The 22,249-nt window shown below is 38.3% G+C and overlaps 1 protein-coding gene across 1 annotated transcript in view; it reads left to right on the top strand.

Annotated features, from left to right (window-relative positions):
- Positions 1-451: 451 nt before the first annotated feature.
- The window catches only part of LOC134080409 (uncharacterized), a 29,455-nt gene continuing 7,657 nt past the window's right edge, over positions 452-22,249 (top strand). The window contains exons 1-2 of the mRNA XM_062536840.1: positions 452-484; positions 6,014-6,124. Coding sequence (XP_062392824.1) covers positions 6,031-6,124 — 94 coding nt within the window. The 5' untranslated portion in view covers positions 452-484; positions 6,014-6,030. The remainder of the gene's footprint in view (positions 485-6,013; positions 6,125-22,249) is intronic.

The raw sequence follows: 22,249 nt of genomic DNA on the forward strand, positions 1-22,249 counted from the left end.
GTGCGTTCCCGAGCAACTTTTTCTGCTTGTTGTTACGCGGCAAGCAAGGTATGTGCATTATCGCCACCCTCTGAACTGGAGTATGACTCTCTTTTTCCAGAATGTCCAATAGAAATCAATGTAGGGCCATGCGTCATTTCCAGCTTTGGAACTTTGCGCATGGTCAGAGCCGACTGGCGCTGGATCGGAGCTCCAGTGTTCAATATGGCGTTGATGAAAATTGGCCGGATTTACTAGCCTAGCATCGGGCATTCATTTGTATGGAGGGCGGGACTTAGTCACGCTCTCCAGTTATATATAATACCTCCATGTCTTTTACTGAGTGTTTCTCTGATTCTTATAACCAACAAGCCTGTTTCCTGGAAACCGTGTGACTTCAACACACGCCCCTCCCAGTTGATGATGTATATAGCAACAGCACAGCCTCAGAGATTCAAAAGAAATACTTCAAGAGGAGCAAAGCCTTCAGGCAGTCACAGATCAGGTAATTTACAATGCAACTGTTCATATTGTACTGTAGGTGCACATTACACAATGCATTCCTCTCTTATCTGGTGACATGTTTCGATAATAATGCCCTGCTCTTTAATGTGATGATTTGTTTTATTCAGATGTAAAGTAGAACAGTATTCATACTCATGCAGTAAGTTTCTTCATAACCAATAGACACTGGTATACAGATAAATAAAGAAATACATTTTGTTCTTTAGGACCATTCTTGTACAATTCCACCACTAGCGCCATTAGGTGAAGTGTTACAACCTGTTGCGTTTTGTGTCTACTCTGGTGAATATAGGGCTACTATAATCACAGTTGAGATCGCTACTCCGTGTGTGTGTGTGTGTGTTTCTTCGAAAATCAGCGAGGCTCTCGCTTTTTCAAGAAGAGTGGTGTGGTGTATTTGTCTTTGGATTCTGTGTTTTTTCACACCTTACCAAAGAGTATGCTTGTCTTTAGACTCTGCAAGTTCTTCGCTTTGCTAAAGCACGCATGCTTCCTGTTCTGTCTCTGCAAAACTTGCCTTGCAGAAGAGGAAGTGACTGTCAGTATCGTGTTTGTTGCAGGGGCCCCTTTTCAACGGGTTTAGGATGTATGAAAGGACTGATGCAAAAGAGAGAGACTTTCTCTACTTGGACCAAAAATCCTTGATCAGGACTCTGGGGTCAACAAGTGGAACTATTTAGGAGGCTCTCCTTAATCTAGTCCCTTTTCACTGCTGATCCTATTGCCTGCAATCGTACCTCTAATAAAGTGTCTTCTCACTTTCGGAGAAAATAGATTATGTTTATGACAGTTGACTCGTGACTATGGTTACTGAGGTCGACCTCCGGTCACAGAGACCGCATCGCAGACGTTGTCTGTCGAACAATGGACCCCAGAAAGCTTCACAGTCACCATCAAAGCTGACCACACATATGTATTTTATTTCTCCAGTGACAGACCTTTTGTAATCTATGAAAACAGTTCAGTTAAGTTAAACTAGTATGATTTTGAATTACTGAAAGATAAAAATTCTCAGTTATTAATACACATCTGCTTTCAATAAGTTAAAGTAAGTTGTTTGCTTACAACAAACTTAGTTTAATTTACTAACAGTGCAAAAAGATAATATGAATTTTTCAAGGATGAATCTGCATATTATACATAACATTACACAGATTTTGATTTTATTTGTAACAATTTGTGCTCAGTTGTTAAGTTTACTTATTAAAAACCGATTTCCATATCCCTGCTTGTGTGGTATGCATATAGACCTTATTTTACAGAAATACAACTCTTAAAGAGACCCTATGCAACTTTCTGCAGGAGACGATCGCTCCTTGTTTACATCTGGAAGTCTGAGATGAAGAACCACGCTTGCAACTTATATATTTAAATATAGCCTATACATGTATAAATATACACGCTAAAGCTGTCGGGGAAGCTCTGCAGAGAAAATGCAAGCATAAAACGAGCGAAAACGAAACCGAAACCAGAGATGAAATCGCCTGTCCTGCATAGTTCCTCTTTAAACGAAGCCTAGTTGGCTACACCGCTACGGTGTATAGAACTTTCCTTCCTAAATACACAGCTGAGTTCGCTACTCCTGTGTGTGTCAGTGCATTGTGCAGTAAGTATTTGCCCATTAACGGTGTCTTAGAAAGTAAGCCCAACTTACATCCCTCTGTAGGCTTGCGCCTCTTGTGAGAGGGTCGATATTCTCTTTGACACAGGGGAGGCAGGAAACACGAAAAAGAACTCTCGGCGGCTTTTAAACAACGCCCTAACAAAAGGTTAGGGCTTTGACTTTATTAAAAAAAAAAATTCTATCTGTCTCAAAATGCAAAATTCAGAGTCCAAAAGAAAAAGGAGAAGAAGAAGCCCTAAGCCCCCGCGAAGGAGACCTTTTATACTACCTTCACGCCCAAGTCTAGACCTATTGCGCTCCGACACGACCAAGTGTCTTTGTTTCTCTATTTCCTCTTTCTGGTGACCTTGCTTTGAACTCAGACCTGCACATGAACTGCAAGCTTATTTTCCTATACTTGTTCTAAGCGCATTCCATTAAACATGACATACTATATAAGCTGAATTAAAACACCTTATATTATGTGCGTAGTGGCAGTATACTCTTGATTATAATAAGAGGCAAATTGTTACAGGACAACCTAAACTGACTTCCCCAATGCTCCCCCGCAGCACATTTCATTTTAAAAGCATATAATATAGGATGAACAAAGTCTATGGACTTGCTATAAATCCAGTAGCCTAATAATTAGGCTATGTGCCACGTCCGATTTTCCAAGTGATGTATAGGCTACATTTAAGAATCGACAGCCGTCTGTGAGACTATCCATTACAGCATCATGAAGAGCAATTGTCTTGTGTGATCATTCCCCCTCCCCCACACTCGTCTAACCAGTTCACTAGACATTATAGCCTACCTATATGCGGCATTGAGGACGACTGCCTCCCTTCCCCCCTCTCTCTCGACAGACACTTGAGCCTGACACTAATTATGTAAATGTAAAAATGTGTGTGTGTGTGCGCTGAACCACGAATTCACATATTAACTTTTCTTTTCAGCAGACATCGCAAACATAAAAAAATTTGCAAAACTGAGAAAATCAATATTTTTTTAAAATAAAACAATGCCTTTTGTCTTGATGGGTTCCGGAGAGGTTCGTGGAGTGGATTTTGAACCCTGGTCGCCGTCTTGCGGTGCAGATGCCTCAACCAGTTGTGCTCGAGTCTTATTACCTTCTCGCTTAGCCTACATTTTAACACTTGCCAACAAATATAAGGGATTCAGTCAGTCGAGTTTATTTATTCGCGGCATGCACTTGAAACGCCGATCAAAAGTTCTGACTTGTTAAACTGATGTTAGTCATTAATTCACCACATGACAAAGTGCTGTCATATAGCTTGACGCACAGTAGCCTACAGTAGTCTATGCCTATCTCTGAATCAACATGAACATGCATACCGAGATCTATATAAGTTGCTAGAAATGTATTTTGCGGAGCTAGGCCTACTAGTCGATGGTTACAATGAATCACCCTCACTGCCCTATCGCATATCTGACCATCCATTGTTACAATGTTACAAAATGCGCGATCTTCTCCATGCATGTAGCCTACGGTTATAAGTAAAGTGACAAGCATAGGCATGTATTAAAGAGATTTCTGTTAAATACATTTTATTTTCAGTTGTCAAAAGTGGTGGGGACAAAATCTGTGATACAAAAAGTGCTGGGTACATGTACGCAGCGTCACCGGTTAAAATGAACACATGCCTCCGTTTTAAAATAGCCTATACACATAACACATTTCTAAGTATTCCTAGCATATAAATGTAGCCTAATGTCCATCTTGTCCATCTCTTTTGTCTTCGCCTTGACAATAATAGCCTATTCACGGAAATGCGGTCTTGTAACCGTAATTAATTAATGAATTAATCTAAGGTTGCCTATCGAGTCTAAGGTTGCCTAACCCGTACCCACTGTACGTATTCAGAATACAAATTATGAGTATCTGTATTCCGTTACAGTTGCAATTTAAATAGTTGGTAGTATTTAGAATACTGTTACATTGTTGAAATCAATGGATTACATGACTTCTCTGTTTCACAAGTTTATTCACTCTCTAAATAAATTAAGGCAAATCCATGCATTTCCCAGAAGCCCCAATATGAAAAAAAAGTTATTTTATTTGCGTGATCAGTCACAATGAGCGAGGCGCAGCAGGAGTCTGAGGTAAAGCTGGAGCTGTAACCGGCACAACAGAGCCAGGACAGGAATGCGTTTCTTGGAAAGCAGTAACATTTCCATTTGGGTCTAATGCCTCTAAACTCCGAGTGCAAAACAAAACCGAGTTTTTTGAGAGATATAATCAGGCGATTCTGTGAGCCATTCAAAAGTCTCCCCTATTGTAACCTCACAGGGAAATTTGAATATTACTTTCCCTGCCCATCTGAAAATTCCCATTCACTAGGTTAGGTGTTTCCTGTCGAGGATCCTCCATTTTGGTCTTTGCATATTGTTTACAGCGAGCACCATGCCAAAGAGTATTTATCGACTATGCAAAATATTGTAATATATATAAATCTTTTGTCTGTAACCATCCACATTTCAAGTATACAACTGGAAACTCCCCAAGACACATCGGTCTCGTGAGACTAAAAAGTCAATTCACTCAATGGGTGACAGCTCCACTGCTCATACAGTGGATACAGAAAGTATTCACAGCACTTCGCTTTTTTTAATGTTTTGCAAATGTATACGATATATAAAAGACTGAAATATTCCATTTAAGTATTCACACCTTTTGTTATGACACTTGCCATTGAGACCTTGTGCATCCTCTTGCGAGAACTCGGAGCATTTCCAGGGTATTATTTTGATATTGTTTAAGTCACTTATAAATGGCACACTGTCACTTTAAGAGCATTGTCTACATGACTCTCCTATTTTATTTTTTTTGCCATTAAAATGTAATCTATGGCCACAAACACTAACATTGTTTGTGTCATATGTAGCACAGTGTTAACAATAATAATGATATCAAGTTGATAAAAAACCTTCATTCCTTTGGAAATAGAAACATCCCCAATTATATGGACAGTACATTCAAGTTAGAAATTGAGAGAGAACCTGTATGATGCAGTTGGTGCATATTGACATTGTCTTTCTTACCAATATGATGAGCCAAACATGTAGCATTTCAGTAGGCTGGGTGAACCCTACCTGACCTGCCGGTGAATTTGGATTTCGCCCGGCAGCTCAGGCTGGAAGCCTGCACATCTATCTCCCCTGCCTCCTGTCCACAACCTTTGGGTCCAATCACAAACTAGCTTTTTCAAAAGATACACCGGATCACTGGTCTGATTGGTTGAAGGACTATCCAAGCGCAGTCATTTGAACTATGCCCATTGAACACGCCCCTAGTGCAGTAGAAATAAAGCACAGTCTCCCCATACTAATGATCAATCTCAAAAGATAGAGCTTAGTATGGTGATAGTCAGACTAGCATTTTAGTAGTTTCACAATAAGAGTAAGCACTGATCAAGGCCCAAAATAAAAACCTTGATATTGAAATATCCGAGATAGGCTTAACCCTTTTGAATTTTATAGCAACAGTGCATTTTTACAGCAGTACTACAGATTCACAAAAGTCAGTGATGTAGGCCTACCTCAATGGCAAAGTTGGACCTAAAGGGCCCCAGACTTTTATCAACCTTTTGTTTTGGTTGCGCTTTTTTACCCTTCTTTTTTTTAGGTTACTGTAGTCCAAAAATATATTTTCCCCATTGACCTGAGAAAAGGTGGAAAAAGTAAGCACACATAGCTGAAACTTTCTACTGCCTTCAGAGGGAGTCCTGCAAAACACATGGTTGCATCACAGATCTGAACGATCATGCTGTCTCTGTACTGTGTGTGTGTGTGTGTGTGTGTGTGTGATCCCAGAACTGTTTTACCATGTTGTCTGTACTTCCAAATGACAGAACTAATGTGCAGTCTGTCTGTATTCTCTAGTCTCTATTGACCAAGACATGGACTCTGAAGCAACGATGGTGGTGGCGGCACTTGGCCGTCCGTTCGGTCTCGGAATGCTGTACGACTGCCGTCGAGACTTACTGGTCCCTGGTAAGAGTTTGCACGACTGGTCCTAAAGCAAAGCAATGTTTTCATTCATTTCAACAATGCTTTATTGAAACGTTTGATTAATTTCGCCAGTCATCACCTTCATTTTAATGATTAGACGGATATGCGGTCTTCATCATTAAATAAAGTTGAAATGCGGGTTGAAACTTTCTGCCATCTGGTGGTTGTTTGGGTACATTGCCTTAGCCTCGAAAAAAATCGTCTTTACAGCCTACGGGATTTCTTCGGGAGTCCCGCAGCAAAAGGTGCATTCTCAACCCATACCCACTGTAATTAGTTAGATTTATCTAGAATAATCACTTAAAATCCATAACGAATATATTATTTTAAACTAGAGAATGTAATTCCAGGGAAATTACATGCGAGTGCATGAAAATGCAAAAATGTACAGATAAATCATGTAGATATGTTTACCAATGCTAACCAGGTTGATTAGCTAACTTAGTTGATGATTTCTGGCAGTTATGCTAAAAATGCTAACTACAGTGGGAGTTGGTTAACATTAGCCGCTTTCACGTGAGATTCTCATGAGACCTCACGCGTGAATCACGTGTATTTTATTTATTTTTCCCAAGTGAAGCTGCAATGACCCAAACAACCACCAGGTGGCACTTGTGAGCAGGGTTAGGAATGTCGACATTTACCACTAGCCAAACAAACCAAAATTGAATTAAATCCCGAAGCAAGCTGAACATCTTTTCTGCTTTTAATAGCCTAGCAGTCTCACGATACAACTTGTTATTGTTTATGAAGGTGTCTTCTGTTAGCCCATTTTATGAAGATGCATCTGGCAGTTTCGTTTAGGTTTGTTTTGTTGTCACTAATGGTTTCATGAGGTCACGAGGCCAGTTTCCACTAAATTCCACATATGTTCAAAGCACAACTTGTGTTCTCGTTTTTTGGGTCAATTCATACATTTTATTTCAAATGTGTGGATAGGCCGATAGTACGCTTGTTTTTATACTGGCAACAAAACAAAATGGTTCACGAATGTTATTCTTGACTCTAAATGCGGGAAACAATTAAAAATAAAATGTCAATTTTCGACGCACCACAAACCTCTTGCCTATGTATACATTAGGCTATATGTTTAGGCCTATTTGAAATGTAAGCTGGCTGTTGTCAAATTTTCTAAAATAAAATAGGCCTACAGGAGAAACTATATGGTTTATGCTCTCTTCTGCTGTTTCATTCCCGAAAGCGAAGGAGGGAGAATGAATTACGAACGTTTCACTTTTGCATAAATAATTCCTGAATGGTTTTGATCAGGCGGGAAACAATTAAAAATAAAATGTCCCATTTTCCGACGCACCACACACATCTTGTCTATTTAAATATTCTATTATTTGGGCCTATTATAAAAGTTAGGACTTTTTCGTTAGAAAACAATTTCATTTGAATTATGGACTGCCTTTGAATTAAGTTTGATCGGACTTTCAGTTCACAGAAGAAAGTTTCAAGACGCTAAGAAACACATGTTTGCCCCGTAGCATTAACGGTGACTTAATTTATTTCAAAAGGATATGACCTCATGAATCCTATGGTTGTTTGTGTGTTCTACTTGTCTTTTTTGACCTATAATGATTAGGGGATGCATCTCAGTTGTTAGATTGGCACATAACATGTTTGCACATAGGCTAGTCTTCTTTTTCTCGACTCTGCTCGGTTATGGGTCAAGAAAAAATATTTTTAATGATCATATTCGGGTCATGTTTGGTCGGGTCGGTAAAAAAAAATATGCCGTTAATTTTTTCGTAATTTATAGGCCTATCATACATAATTGTCTTTAGAAGAGAAAAACATAATTTGCAGCATTCTCACTGAAACGCGATTCTATTCCCCACATTTTGTCATGAACATGTAGTTTTTCATGAACTGTTTTTGCGTAGACAGACCCTCGGCTATACTTGACATTCAGTTGTGTTCTGTTCTCAGAGCATAGGTCTATGCTTTCTTTGTCTATGATCTGCAACTTTTTTCTCTAACTGCTGGCCTCCTCGACAGAATATTCGGCTACTGAACAGCGAAATTGCTGATGTGATGCGTGCTTCTCAAGTCTGATAATTTGCAGCAAGATCGAATGGTGGAATCATGGACTGAAAGAAAAATAAACTAAAAGTTTCCCCAATCAGGAAATATTTCTTAATTTAATGGCATCAAGGCATATAGCCTACAATTGGTATGAGCATGCAATGTGCGTCCTTGCGCAACTTATAAAGTGGCTCGTTGGAAAGCGTCTGCTCTTTCGTGCAATAAAGGTCTCATCTCGCTGCAATTTATAATCGCGGAGCAATGACACACTCAATCGGGCTGGGCTTTGGTTTTGATTTTTGTTTTGGTCCATTGATGAAGACGTTAATAAAGAGTTTCTTAATAGTAATACTGTAATATTCTATGCCTGCATTTCATGCTTGGGAGCCTCAAGTCATTCATGTGAGGAACGGCTGAAACAGAATTTGTAGGCCTATAGGAAAATCCTTAGGCTAATCATGTTCAATGTTGAGTCAAATAGCCTAATTTTTGGATGAATGCTGACACGGAACAAAAAAAGGGAAGCGGGTCGGGTACAGAAGGCTATTTCAATTAATTTTCAATTATTTTTTGCGGTCGAGTTAGTTGTAAACGGCGGGGCGGGGCGGGCCGGGCCGTTCAGACACGTACCCGCGCATCACTGGTGGGCACCAACTTTTTTGATGAATTGATAAACATTTAAAAAGTGGTGGGGACAAAAAAGTTTGTCATAAAAAGTGGTGGAGACATGTATGCTACCCGGTCCCAGGCGAAAATGATGCTGCTGTTTTCGAAAGCCGAAAAGGAGTAGGCTCACTGTTGCAGACGCACACTCAACACAAAATTGCTAATGATGTGTGAAACTGCTCTTGGGGGGGGGGGGGGGGGTTAAATTTGTGTTCTAAGGCACAGAGGTCAGCTCACAGAGGGGGGATGGTACAGTTCGCTTCCAACACTTAATGGCTCTCACCCAGTGCTGCTGCTGCCCATTTCGGAGCCCTATTAGAATCGCTTTGTGGTAGCCATCTGAATGGAATGCCTTAGTCGGCACGGCATAGATGCTTGGAAAACGACTCAAAAGTCAATGACTAGACTAGACTAATCGTTATAATAATTTCTATGTTTCAAATCACTTGATCGCAGATGTAACAGAACCCTCACCAATTTGAGTTGACAATGGGAACCAATCTCGCAAAGTTCATGCTCGTCTTTTTGCGCAACTGAAACCTGAAGGTAGATAGATAGATAGATAGATAGGCGTCATTTTAACACTTTTTGTTATCACAGATTTTGTCCCCACCACTTTTGACAACTGAAAATAAAATGTCTTACATGGCTACGCTTGACAGGGCGATAGGGCAGGGAGCGGTGGTTCAATTTCACCATTGACTAGACCTAGCTACGCAAAATAAAGTTCTAGCAACTTAGATATAAGTACTCATGTTCATGTTGATTCAGAGATAGGCATAGGCCTACCGTAGGCTGTACGTCAAGCTACGACTGCAGTTTATCACGGTGAATTAATGACTATAACGATATGTTCTATTTTTCTCGTTTTTTTTTTTTAAAAGTTAACATTTAACTGAGGGCACACAACCCTTCTTGACAGCGACACATCCAACACTATTAAATCTGAACAAAACATTTAATATTCAGACCTTCAACACATTATTTTATGTGACACATAAAGAGAGAAACATTTTGACAATCATTAAGAAACGTAGGCTACATCATTCATACTTCTTCTTCCCGTGCATCTTGCATTTTACTTGCTTCCTTAATTTTGTGAGAGCCTGAGATTGACAGAGCATTAGACTCTGATCTGATGGACAGTCGTCAGTAGGCCTATGCATGTCAGAAATTTTGATCGTGCGTTAAGTGTATGCCGCGAATATCAAATAAACTCGACTGACTGAATCCCTTATATTTTTGGCAACTGTTAAAATATTCAAAACCATGCACTGAAATATCAAAGATAATGGTAAGGCATGGTAGGCTACTGTTCTTCGATAAACGACCAATATTTAGATTCACTGCTCCCGTCCTCCGCTGATCAGAGCGCAATTTCGAATAGCCCACAGAATTACGATTAAAAGATTTATGCTTTGGCTACTGTATTTCATAGAGGGCCTAGACCACCTTTAAAAATGTCTCTGCCCCCCGAGAAAGTAGGTCTAAAGCCTAGGCTATACATTTTCACCAATCCATATGGATTACTGCACAAACCAAAGCAAACTAACCAGCGGTGGTAATTTTACGCGATTTCAGCATCACTCTGGCTCTGGTTTCGGTTTTTTTGGGCGAGCCGAGTCCTGAGGACATGATAGAAACCATCGAACTAGCGTTCATTCTCCTCGGAATGAGCCATTTAAGTACGAAGCTGATAAAGTAACCTAAATATAGCCCAGTAGGCCTGTGCGTTTAAAACTGGTTCTGGCGACAACAGCGCAGCAGAGTCAGAAACGCAACAGTCCTCAACATCGTTAAGATCATATAAAATGTATGTCCCCAGCACTTATCAAACCAAGCTGTAAAATAGCGTTTTGTCCCCTGAAAACTAAACTGACGCCATTGGATAGATAGATAGCTATCCAAAGAGAAATTACAGAATTACATTCATGAGGAAATAGCCTATGTCAGATTACGGAACTATTGTAGAGAAGCAGTCTAACTCAATAAAACTTGTTTGCATATCATCATCACCGTTGTCAAACTCTCCAATGAAACATAAAGTGTTATTACAGTGCATGAAAATGCACTGTACTGTTCTTCCTAGGCTTCTTCTTCTTATTACAGTGCATGAAAATGCACTGTACTGTTCTTCCTATTCTTATTATTATTATTACAGTGCATGAAAATGCACTGTACTGTTCTTCCTAGGCTTCTTCTTCTTCTTCTTCTTCTTCTAACGTATTTAATGCAGCTTCAACCGTTTGACGTAGAAACTTCATTCAAACTTTGCTGCGTAGGTCTTGCTTAGGACACCCGTGCTATGCATTTTTCAACTTTGTAACTTTTATACTTTTTAAACTATAAATTAAAAACTATTAAAAATTCCCCCATAGACTTAACATTGGCCTCTATGACATCACAATCAGGTCGTTGAGCAATTAGAATCTTATGCCAGGTGGCCAGCCCCACCTGCAGCAGCCCTCTCTCTCTCAGGCTTATAGACCCCTGCTGAGCCTACGTCACTACGTTCGCTGGCGGCAAAACAACCATCAACTGCCATCAGCGACAACGCTAAACTCATCCGATATGTCATTGTATTGTAAATCTTAGACATGACCATTTGGGACATAGTTATATATCCAATGATCTATAGACCCGCCACTTCTCCTTACTGTATACGCTCGGTTTTTCAATAACATAATTATAAATATCTGGCCATTCAACGGAGGGCAATCTTGCTACGTCTTCTTTCCATTCACTTAGAATGGGGATCTGTCAGAATGATCCCACCTGATAACGTACGTTTTTTCAAAGTTTTTTCAAATAATCCTCCCAATCCCATACACTGAGTGTATGTACATACTGTTTTATATCGTTATCCATTTCATCAAAGGTTAATTACGGACTAATTTTAGCCGCATTACTAGTGCTTTTCAATAGCCGTCTAACTTTTCTGCCGCCACTGACGTCACGCCACTCCGAATGTTTATCCGTTGTGAAGGGGTCTATAGGATACAATCTCTCTGTGAAGACTATATATCCTGTTAAACTGTTTCCTCTTTCCACAACTGTTTCAAAATAAAAGTCCTTAGTGCAATAATACACTATTAAATCATTTAACCATTGAAACTACTCAACTATTTAACAGTTAAACCATTCCAACTGTCAGTTATCATCAACTATGCCTCCAGTCAACTACATGAAACCTCCATGTACCTAGCAACCATTAAAATTAAGCGTTTATGACCGTTTCCATAGCAACCACAATGATTTTACTACAGTAACTTCTTTATTCCTGATAGTTAGCATTGTTAGCATAGTTAGCATTTTTAGCATAGCTGCTAGAAATGATTAGCTAAGTTAGCTAATCAACCTGGTTAGCATTGTTAGCATAGTTAGCATTTTTAGCATAACTGCTAAAAATGATTACCTAAGTTAGCTAATCAACGTGGTTAGCATTGTTAACACAATTAGCATTGTTAGCATAGTTAGCATTTTTAACATTACTGCTAGAAATCATCAACTAAGTTAGCTTATCAACCTGGTTGGCATTGTTAACATAGTTAACATTTTTACAATAACTATTAGAAATCATTAGCTAAGTAAACCAATCAACCTAGTTATCATTGTTAACATAGTTAACATTTTAGAATACCTATTAGAAATCATTAGTTAAGTTAGAACAGGAATGTTTAAGCTTTAAAATGTCCACCTTAACACTATCAACTCTCTTTTAAACTATGCAACCACCATGTTTACCCTAGCTACACCTTAGTAACCATATCTATATTATCTATCTATCTATAAATTTTTTGCATTTTCATGCACTGGTAATTCCTTGGAATTGCATTTGTAGTTAAACTTCTTTTAACGCTCGCAATTCAGCTTCAACCGTTTAACGTAGAAACTTCATTCAAACTTTGTTGCGTAGGTCTTGCTTATGCCATATGTGCTTTGTATTTTTCAACTTTTATACTTTTATACTTTTTAAACTATTAGTTAAAAACTATTACCATTTCCCCCATAGACTTAACATTGCTCATTATGACATCACGGCAGCAATTAGAATGTTACCCCAGCTGGTCAGCCACCTGGGCACCAACTGTCAGTTTCTCTCAGGCTTTAAGCATACAATCTCTCTGAAGACTACACATATCCTGTTAAACTGTTTCCTCTGTCCACAACTGTTTCAAAATAAAAGTCCTCACTGCAATAATACACTATTAAATCATTTAACCATTGAAACTACTCAACTATTGAACTGTTCAACCATTCCAACTGTCAGTTATCATCCACTATGCCTCCAGTCAACTACATGAAACCTCCATGTACCTAGCAACCAACATAGCAACCATTAAAATTAAGTGTTTATGACCGTTTCCATAGCAACCAACATGATTATACTGCAGTAACTTCTTGTTTCCTGATAGTGGCCACCATGGATACCCTAGCAACAAATGTTTCAAAATAAAAGTCCTCACTAGCAAGTTAGCTAGTTAGCATTGTTAGCATAGTTAGCATTTTTAGCATAACTGCAAAAAATCATTAACTAAGTTAGCTAATCAACCTGGTTAGCATTGTTAGCAAATTTAGCATTGTTAGCATAGTTAGCATTTTTAGCATTACTGCTAGAAATCATCGGTTAAGTTAGCTAATCAACCTGGTTAGCATTGTAAGTAAAGTTAGCATTGCTAGCATAATTAGCATTTTTAGCGTAACTGCTAGAAATCATTAGCTAAGTTAGCTAATCAACATTTTAACATGAATAGAAATCATTAGTTAAGTTAGAACTGGAATGTTTCATCTTTTAACTGTCTACCTTCACACTATCAACTCTCTGTAAACTATGCAACCACCATGTTTACCCTAGCTACACCTTAGTAACCATGTCTACATTATCTATCTATTTTTGCATTTTCATGCACTGGTAATTCCTTGGAATTGCATTTCTAGTTATTCTTCTAACGCACGCAAATCAGCTTGAACCGTTTAATGTAGAAACTTCATTCAAACTGTGTTACGTAGGTCTTACTTAGGACATGTGTGCTATGACTTTTCAACTTTGTAACTTTTATACTTTTTAAACTATTAATTAAAAAACGATTTCCCCATAGATTTAACATTGAGCTATTTCCCCATAGTCTTAACATTACCCATTATGACATCATGGCAGCAATTAGAATCTTACGCCAGGTGGCCGGCCACCTGGGCACCAACTGTCATTTTCTCAGGCTTTAAGCATACAATCTCTCTGAAGACTACATCCTGTTAAACTGTTTCCTCTGTCCACAACTGTTTCAAAATAAAAGTCCTCACTGCAATAACACACTATTAAATCATTTAACCATTGAAACTACTCAACTATTTAACTGTTCAACCATTTCCACTGTCAGTTATCATCAAATATGCCTCCAGTCAACTACATGAGACCTCCATGTACCTAGCAACCAACATAGCAACCATTAAAATTAAGCATTTATGACCGTTTCCATAGCAACCAACATGATTATACTGCAGTAACTTCTTGTTTCCTGATAGTTGCCACCATGGATACCCTAGCAACAAATGTTTCCAAATAAAAGTCCTCACTAGCAAGTTAGCTAGTTAGCATGGTTAGCATAATTAGCATTATTAGCATAGTTAGCATTTTTAGCATAACTGCATAAAATCATCAACTAAGTTAGCTTATCAACCTGGTTAGCATTGTTAGCAAATTTAGCATTGTTAACATGTTTAGCATTACTGCTAGAAGTCATCGGTTAAGTTAGCTAATCAACCTGGTTAGCATTGTTAGCATTGCTAGCATAATTAGCATTTTTAGCATAACTGCTAGAAATCATTAGCTAAGTTAGCTAATCAACATTTTAACATGAATTGAAATCATTAGTTAAGTTAGAACTGGAATGTTTAAACTTTAAACTGTCTACCTTCACACTATCAACTCTCGGTAAACTATGCAACCACCATGTTTACCCTAGCTACACCTTAGTAACCATATCTACATTATCTATCTATTTTTGCATTTTCATGCACTGGTAATTCCTTGGAATTGCATTTCTAGTTTCAATCTGCTGCTTGTGTTAATGTCAATTTTGAACTAGGCCTATGACAAATAGTTTGTTAGTTCATGCTCGTCTTTTTCGAAGTGCAGAGCCTTGCGAACATTTTCAGAGTGCGAGACTGAATTTACAAACACCCGAAAAAACAAAACAATAAAAGAGTTGTATTGTTGCAGTCTGTAGGTGACTAGGCTACTAGGGATTTCTGTTGGCATTTCCGAAAGCTCCGAAATATACTATATGGGCTGGGCCACTTAAAGGTTGCTTCCTGGCCGCCTATTGAATGAGTAGAACTGGGCTACAGTATCAATAACACCGCAGCAATGCTACAGCGGACTGTACTGCCACCTCGTGGCGGTAAGTTGTAATGCAGCTGTAATACATTTCACGCAGAGCGTGAATCAGGCAACGCGTGAGGGAAATGGCCATTCTCATGTAACACTTACTGTATGCTAACAATGCTAACCAGGTTGACTAGCTAACTTAGCTAATGATTTCTAGCAGTTATGTTAAAAATGCTAACTATGCTAACCATACTAACTTGCTAATGAGGACTTTTATTTTGAAACATTTGTTGCTAGGGTATCCATGGTGAATTATTTTAGTGAAGACTTTTGTTTTGAAACAGTTTCAGGCAGTAGAAACAGTTGGAGGGAGTCATAGTTGATGCAAACTGACAGTTGGAATAGCCAAACAGTTAAATAGTTGAGTAGTTTGAATAGTTGAATTAATTAATAGTGAAATTAGTTTCAGGCAGTAGAAACAGTTGGAGGGAGTCATAGTTGATGAAAACTGACAGTTGGAATAGCCAAACAATTAAATCGTTGAGTAGTTTGTATAGTTGAATTAATTAATAGTGAATTTAGTTTCAGGCAGTAGAAACAGTTGGAGGGAGTCATAGTTGATGAAAACTGACAATTGGAATAGCCAAACAGTTAAATAGTTGAGTAGTTTAAATAGTTGAATTAATTAATAGTGATTTATTTTAGTGAGGACTTTCATTTTGAAACAGTTTCAAGCAGTAGAAACAGTTGGAGGGAGTCATAGTTGATGCAAAATGACAGTTGGAATAGCCAAACAGTTATAGTTGAGTAGTTTAAATAGTTGAATTAATTAATAGTGAATTTAGTTTCAGGCAGTAGAAACAGTTGGAGGGAGTCATATAGTTGATGAAAACGGACAGTTGGAATAGCCAAACAGTTAAATAGTTGAGCAGTTTAAATAGTGGAATTAATTAATAGTGAATTTAGTTTCAGGCAGTAGAAACAGTTGGAGGGAGTCATAGTTGATGAAAACGGACAGTTGGAATAGCCAAACAGTTAAATAGTTGAGTAGTTTATATAGTTGAGTAGGCTAGTTTAAATAGTTGATGATAACTGACCGTTTTAATGGCTGAACAGTTAAATAGTTGAGTAGTTAAAATGGTTGAAGGATTTGATAGTGAATTATGGTAGTGAGGATTTTTATTTTGAAACAGTTTTGGGCAGAGGGAACAGTTGACCGGGATCTGTAGTCTTATCAGAGCCAGACTGTATTAAGCCTGAGAGAGAGAATTCTGGCATACGTTAGACCGGCACATCCGGGAACTTGACTCGCGACGAACGTTCCCGCCCCTTTTTGGGGGAAACAAACTACGTCTCCCATTAACTCCAATGCAAATTAGGCTCAATAAACGTAATTCGTACTGAAAACGTAGGAGTAAATGACAACAGAAAACACAACGAATCAATAGGACCACTCAATATATTACCACTTTGCCGGTCGTTGACCGTGAAAAATACGTTCAAAAGCTTAATTCAATCAAAGTAAAAACATGTCCCTTCGGTCTCCCGAGTAGCCTGCTAGCAGTAGCAGTGGCCAGTGTCATACCCGGACATACTCTTATCTCATTGAATCTCCAGTTAAATAACTAAATTGTTTTCCTGTATTTTTGGCCTCTTATTTTAATTGTAATGTTGTGTAGTTGACTGACAGGCTTGGATGTAAAGTATGTTCGTTAGATAATTCCAACATATGATAATTTCTGTCATAGCCGATAGCCTAGCTGCTAGTGTTAGCCAAGTGTTAGCCTAGATTTCCGTTTTCGTTGGTCTGATTTATTTTTGGTGTAGCCTAATGTTAGGGGTTCTTAGCTTTGTGGTTGGTACACCCAACCACACAGCAACTTCTCGGCATGTCTGTCTACCGCGAACACTGATCTATAAATAATAAGTTATTCGTTATAGATCAGTGGCCGTGAACAACACCCGTTCACTTTGGCTTGTTTCAGGCTTGTTCTGAGGGCTTGTTTCCCCAAAAAAGGGGCGTGGAGCAAACAACCTGCTCTGTGTGACGCGACGCCGGTCGAACGTATACAGTAGGATTCTAGAAGCCTGAGAGTTCTGGCATAGGATTCTAAAAGCCTGGGAGAGAGAGTTCTGGCATATGATTCTAATCGGAATTGTGATGTCATAATCACAATGTTAAGTCTATGGGGAAATTTTTATAGTTTTAATTAAATAGTTTAAAAAGTTACAAAGTTACAAAGTTGAAAAATACAAAGCCCAGATGGCCTAAGTAAGACCTACGCGACACAGTTTGAATTAAGTTTCAAAGTTAAACCGTTGAAGCCGCATTAAACGCGTAAAAAGCGTTAGAAGAAGAATAATAAGAATAGTTTTGGAAGAACAGTACAGCGCATTTTCATGCACTGTAATAATAAGAAAAAAACGGATAACAGTAGAGTGCACTCTAATAATAAGAAGAATACTTTGGAAGAACAGTATAGTGCATTTTCATGCACTATAATAATAAGAAGCCTAGGAAGAACAGTACAGTGCATTTTCATGCACTGTAATAAAAAGCCTAGGAAGAACAGGCACTGTAACTAGAGAATGTAATTCCAAGGAAATTACGAGTGCATGAAAATGCAAAAGGTACAGTTTAATGGATGTTTAATGTTTCGCTAATGTTTGCCAGCAGTTATGTTAATAATGGTAATATGCTAATCAGCTTGCTTAGCTAACTTAGCTCATGTTCTCTAGCAGTTTTGCTAACCATGCTAACAATACTAACTATGTTAATAATGCTAACCAAGGTGATAAGCTAACTTGGCTAATGATTTTGAACAGTTATGCAACAAAAGCTAATTATGTTAACAATGCGAACTATGCTAACATTGCTAACCAGGTTGATTAGCTAACTTAGTTGATAATTTCTAGTAGTTCTGCTAAAAATGTTAACTATGCTAACAATGTTAATAATGCTAACCAAGGTGATATGCTAACTTGGCTAATGATTTTTAGAAGTTATGCAAAAAAATGCTAACTATGTTAACAATGCTAACTATGTTAACAATGCTAATTAGGTTGATTAGCTAATTTAGCTAATGATTTCTAGCAGTTATGCTAACTATGCTAACCATGCTAACAAGCTAACTCGCTAGTGAGGACTTTTATTTTGAAACATTTGTTGCTAGGGTATCCATGATGGCCACTATCAGAAATAAAGAAGTTACTGTAGTATAATCATGTTGGTTGCTATGGAAACGGTCATAAACGCTTAATTTTAATGGTTGCTATGTTGGTTGCTAGGTACATGGAGGTCTCATGTAGTTGACTGGAGGCATAGTTGATGATAACTGACAGTTGGAATGGTTGAACAGTTAGATAGTTGAGTATTTTCAATTGTTAAATGATTTAATAGTGTATTATTGCAGTGAGGACTTTTATTTTGAAAACAGTTGTGGAAAGAGGAAAGTTTAACAGGATATGTAGTCTTCACAGAGAGATTGTATGCTTAACGCCTGAGAGAGAGAGAGGGCTGCTGCAGGTGGGGCTGGCCACCTGGCATAAGATTCTAATTGCTTAATGACCCGATTGTGATGTCATAGAGGCCAATGTTAAGTCTATGGGGAAATTTGTAATAGTTTTTAATTTATAGTTTAAAAAGTATAAAAGTTACAACGTTGAAAAATACATTGCACAGGTCTCCTGATTAAGACCTACGTAGCAAACTTTGAATCAAGTTTCTACATTAAACGGTTCAAGCTGAATTGCGAGCGTTAGAAGAAGAACCGGAATAATAACTAGAAATGCAATTCCAAGGAATTACCAGTGCATGAAAGTGCAAAAAAATGTAGATATGGCTACTAAGGTGTAGCTAGGGTAAACATGGTGGTTGCATAGTTTAATAGTCCAGTAGTAATAGGGTCAAACCCGGAACAAATTAGTAACAAGCTGAATTTTTCAGGATATGTTCAGAATACCTTTAGGAATAACATACTAAAAGTCCCCGTGAATCCCCCTTGTGCTCTCTGAGATATTCAAGATGGCGTCCAAAATGCCCGCTATTTGGAGATATTTCCACATCTCAGGCTTAAAACCTAATACAAATGCAATTAAAAGGTCAAAATATATGTTTTATAGGGCAAGTAAGTCAATTTCATCATTAGTTTATTGAATGGAGACATTTCATAATAATACAGTTACCTCCATAAGTATTGGAACACATGCTAAAGTTGACTGTATAAAATCGTCTTTTGGAAATTGATCTTAATGCCTTAAATGGAAAAAATAGGAAATATCCAACCTTTAAGGAGATCAATTTTGTCTGTGAATAATATCATAATGTTTTTTATTTCAGTTAGCCTATTAGCTGGTTTCATTCTCATTGAGCTCAATGCAATTCAAACCAGCTAATAGGCTAACTGAAATAAAGCCATGCTATCTCTTGGTGGTGAAGGGTATGTGATGATGTGGGGTTATTTTAATTCCAAAGGCCAAGGGTTCTTTATCAGGGTGCATAGTGTCCTGGATGGATCCATTTATTTCAAATGAATAAATGAATAAAAAATCGTCCTGCCTCTATGGGAATTTTAACACATAGGGTTAACATAGGCGTTCCAATACTTATGACCCCTGTGTTTTAAGGAAAACATTTATTTATTTACGATACATTATTCATTCAGAAAGATATTTCCTCATTTTTTCATAGAGTGTACCGTCACACCGGTGTGACAGGAATGTTGGAAAACTAGATGTAGCCTACCGCAAAGCGATACACAATATGACCGCCGCTCAGTCCTGCACATTCTCTCCGCAAATATCAATCACGCTTTTGTTTCCATCGCCTACTCCATCCCCTATTGCAACTTTTATGTATGTAAATGAGTGTGTGCATGTGCGCTTGCTTTTGTGTATGAGTGCTTCTCTGTCTCTATGAGTGTGTGTGTGTGTGTGTGTGTGTGTGTGTGTGTGTGTGTGTGTGTGTGTGTCTGCTTGTGTGTGTGTTTTATGTGTCTCTAAGTGTATATGTTCACTGTGTTCTCTGCCGTCACTGTCACTCCAATATCAGATCACACACACACACACACACATGCGCGCGAGTGCACACACACATACGCAGGCACACACTCTCACACACACACACACACACACACACACACACACACACACACACACACGCACGCACACACACACACACACACACACAGGCACACACAGAGAGAGAGAGAGAAAGAGAGAACACACACAGAATACACACAGACAACACAGAACACACACACAGACAGAGAGAGAGAGAGAGAAAGAAAGAGAACACATACAGAATACACACAGAACATGCACATACACACATATACACACATGCAAACACACACACGGGCACACATAAACACACCCATACACACAAACACACACACACAGGCTATAGTACATCACACACACACTCACTTCACAGCTCCGGTGGTCTCACAAAACTTACTCAAAGGTGTGTGTGTGTGTGTGTGTGTGTGTGCACTGTGCATCTGTGTGTGTGTGTGTGTGTGTGTGTGTGTGCACTGTGCATCTGTGTGTGTGTGTGTGTAAGGTGTGTGTAGGTGTGTGTGTGTGTGTGTGTGTGTGTGTGTGTGTGTGCACTGTGCATCTGTGTGTGTGTGTGCACTGTGCATGTGTGTGTGTGTGTGTGTAAGGTGTGTGTAGGTGTGTGTGTGTGTGTGTACTGTGCATCTGTGTGTGAGTGTGTGTGTGTGTGTGTGTACTGTGCATCTGTGTGTGTGTGTGTGTGTGTGTGTGTGTGTGCCTTCACCATACCAAGAGATTAGCATGGTTGTATTTCAGTTAGCCTATTAGCTGGTTTGAATTGCATTGAGCTCAATGAGAATGAAACCAGCTAATAGCTTAAGGCGAGACACGGCAGGTGAAAACATCGTTTTTGTGACCTCCGGTCAATTTCAATATTTTGTGCTAGTTTGCTACCTTAGCATGTATTCTACCACCCTACTACAATAATAAAGTCCGATTTGCACATTTAGGTGTTTATTTCATGACATTTTGTCTACTCGCGCCTATATATTTCTCCTATTTTTACCAAAAGTTCCCATTCTAAAGTGTCATGTACTACCGCGACCGTGATCCAAATCATATCGTGTCTTATACCGTTGGAAAGCCCTTTTTCTCCTGAATAACGCTATGCAATCCAAATATGGACATTTCCTTTGTGTAAGCAACCAATCGCGAAAGTTCAAAGGCGAGTCTAGGCTTAGAACGTATCCCATTGGCTGTGTTTCAAGGCTGTTTTCTCAAAACGAGTTTCTTCTCCCACTCTGAGAGCATAATCTCCACTTCTGAAGCACTTACATGCACCAAACTTTCCAGTCTTATGCCAAACTATATTTACAAGACTTTTACAGAGGGGTTTGTTGAAATATTATTCCTAACCTGATATATATGACATTTTATGCTTAAAAACATGGCAAAAAACGATTTTTCAAGGCTATTGACACTATATGCTGATTTACAAGACAACAGAAGTAGATATCCATAAATCCCTCTGTAATTTTTCTCCCATCTAATATATTAACACAATGAAAAAATAATTTTGAACCTGGCTTTATCCAAAACTCAGATTATGTATTTTGAAATATATGCAAATTAGCGCATATTTAATGAGACAATGCCTAATTTGCATATTTAAACATTAAATTACAAAAAACTTGTAATACATTTTTTTCTTATGTTGATGTAAGTAATCAACTGGGGAAGTTTCATAGTGATATCTGCTAGTTAAAAAAATTACCCTATTAACCTGTAGTGTCTCGCCTTAACTGAAATAAAACCATTATGATACTTATTCACAAACAAAATTGATGTCCTTAAAGGTTGGATGTATCCTATTTTTTTCCATTTAAGGCATTAAGATCAATTTCCAAAAGACGATTTTATACAGTCAACTTTAGCATGTTTCCCAATACTTATGGAGGTAACTGTATTATTATGAAATGTCTCCATTCAAGAAACTAATGATGAACTTGACTTACTTCCCCTAAAAAACATATATTTTGACCTTTTAATTGCATTTGTATTAGGTTTTAAGCCTGAGATGTGGA

This window comes from Sardina pilchardus, chromosome 1 (genome assembly GCF_963854185.1).
Source record: "Sardina pilchardus chromosome 1, fSarPil1.1, whole genome shotgun sequence".
NCBI classification, from domain to species: domain Eukaryota; kingdom Metazoa; phylum Chordata; class Actinopteri; order Clupeiformes; family Clupeidae; genus Sardina; species Sardina pilchardus.